Raw genomic sequence first — 1,738 nt, 5'->3', positions numbered from 1 at the left:
AGGTATCTTTTAAGATTTGTAACTCCCAATTAATTATTAGGGGGTTACAAAAAGGTTAAATTACAAAATTACCCTTATCATTAATTTATAATTTAGATTTGAACCTAAAGTGAAGAAAGAATGTGATTGTTTAAGGTTGGTTAGCTTAGTTTGCACCATATGGTTGGTTTCTATTTGAACCAACCTCATATATATATATATATATATATATATATATATATATAGAGAGAGAGAGAGAGAGAGAAAAAAAAAGAGAGGAAGTTTACTTTGCAAACCACGTTATTTGTACAAACCTTAGGGGGTGTTTGGGATTACTTATTTAAAACAACTTATGCTTTTTTGTAAAAGTGCTTATTAACTTATGCGGTATCAAATCGGAGTTTCGTAAAAAGTGTTTGGATTAGCTTATAGCGGTACCAAACTGCAACAAGCTGATAAGTTGTTTTTTAGTGTTTGGCACATTTTACTTATATCTGTAAAATGACCAAAAAGGACAGTCTTCTATATTATTGACTTATAGGAGTGTTTGGGATTGCTTATTAACCAGACCCATATACACCGTCCACCAAACACCTCTTCAGCTCTTCAATTTTACTATTACCCTCAACCGCCGTAGCTTCATTTCCACTAACAGAAAACTGATCTGATTGCTCCGTCACACCTGTTCCCCATTCGTCTTCGTCTTTCGGAGGATCAGACGTTGACAATCTCGTCAATGGTTCAATTTCCCCTTCAGATTTCTCCCCCCATTCGTCTGTCACCTTGGGCGACTGCAACCCATCTGATTCTTCGTCGTCGTTGATGGTTTGATCGACARGGTTCCAYCCGGAGTTGGCTGGGGGTTTGTTTGAGGAGAACCGAATGGATGTGGATTTGATCCTTCTGGGACGAAGTGAGAAAGACAGAGAAATGGGGGCAGAGGGGTGGAGGATAGAGGAAGTGGCCGTGCTGGTGGTGGCGGTGGATGAGTTCTCGAAGAGGAGTGATGGACGGTGGAAGGAGAAGAGGAGAGCCATCGTTGGAGATGAAAGATGGAGAACGAATATGTTATGATGTATAGAAAGAGATATCAATGATTATTAGAGATAGGTGTTAGACAGGGTTAAAATGGTAAATCGATAATAAGTCGATTTTCATAAGTCACTACGGATTAACTTATCAAAAACTGCTTATTACCGGTTTTTTGTACCCAAACACTAAAAAACTGCTTATCTCCGATACCAGACTGAAATAAGTTAATAAGTCGTTTTGATAAGCAATCCCAAACACCCCCTTACAAATATCATTCAATCAATCATAATTTTTTATTTTGTTCTTTTTTTGTAATTATAAGAGGTTGATTAATCATTTTTATTGTGAAGGGAGTTAATCATGGATATTATCATCTTTATTTTTTTAATTTTAGAGAAATACATGAAACAGTTTCATTAAAATTTCATTAAGTATTATATGAAACAATTTCATAACCATATATGAAACGACTTCATCAAAAAAAGTATTATATGAAACAATTTCATGAAAAAATTTCATAAGATTAAACAATGAAATCGACAGATGAGGGTGGTTTGCACGGTGTGTAATTAACTGCAGATAAACATAATCAAATAAAGGATAAACATCTCATTTTGAAATATAAAATATAATTAGGATAATTATTGAGTTCTAACAAAATAATTAATTATTATCTTCATAAAAAATTATATTATTAAACCAAATATAAATTAATTCGTTTTTAAAT

The 1,738-nt window shown here is 33.6% G+C and overlaps 1 protein-coding gene across 1 annotated transcript; it reads right to left on the bottom strand.

The window, feature by feature from the left end:
• Positions 1-539: 539 nt before the first annotated feature.
• On the bottom strand, positions 540-1,016 carry LOC112513043 (probable plastid-lipid-associated protein 3, chloroplastic). The gene has a single exon (XM_025119165.1). It carries the CDS (start codon positions 1,014-1,016, stop codon positions 540-542), a length of 477 nt encoding a protein of 158 aa, XP_024974933.1.
• Positions 1,017-1,738: the final 722 nt, after the last annotated feature.

Source organism: Cynara cardunculus, assembly GCF_001531365.2.
Source record: "Cynara cardunculus var. scolymus isolate 2C chromosome LG 5, CcrdV1, whole genome shotgun sequence".
In the NCBI taxonomy this organism is placed as follows: Eukaryota; Viridiplantae; Streptophyta; class Magnoliopsida; order Asterales; family Asteraceae; genus Cynara; species Cynara cardunculus.
This window is presented reverse-complemented; position numbering and strand designations above follow the sequence as displayed.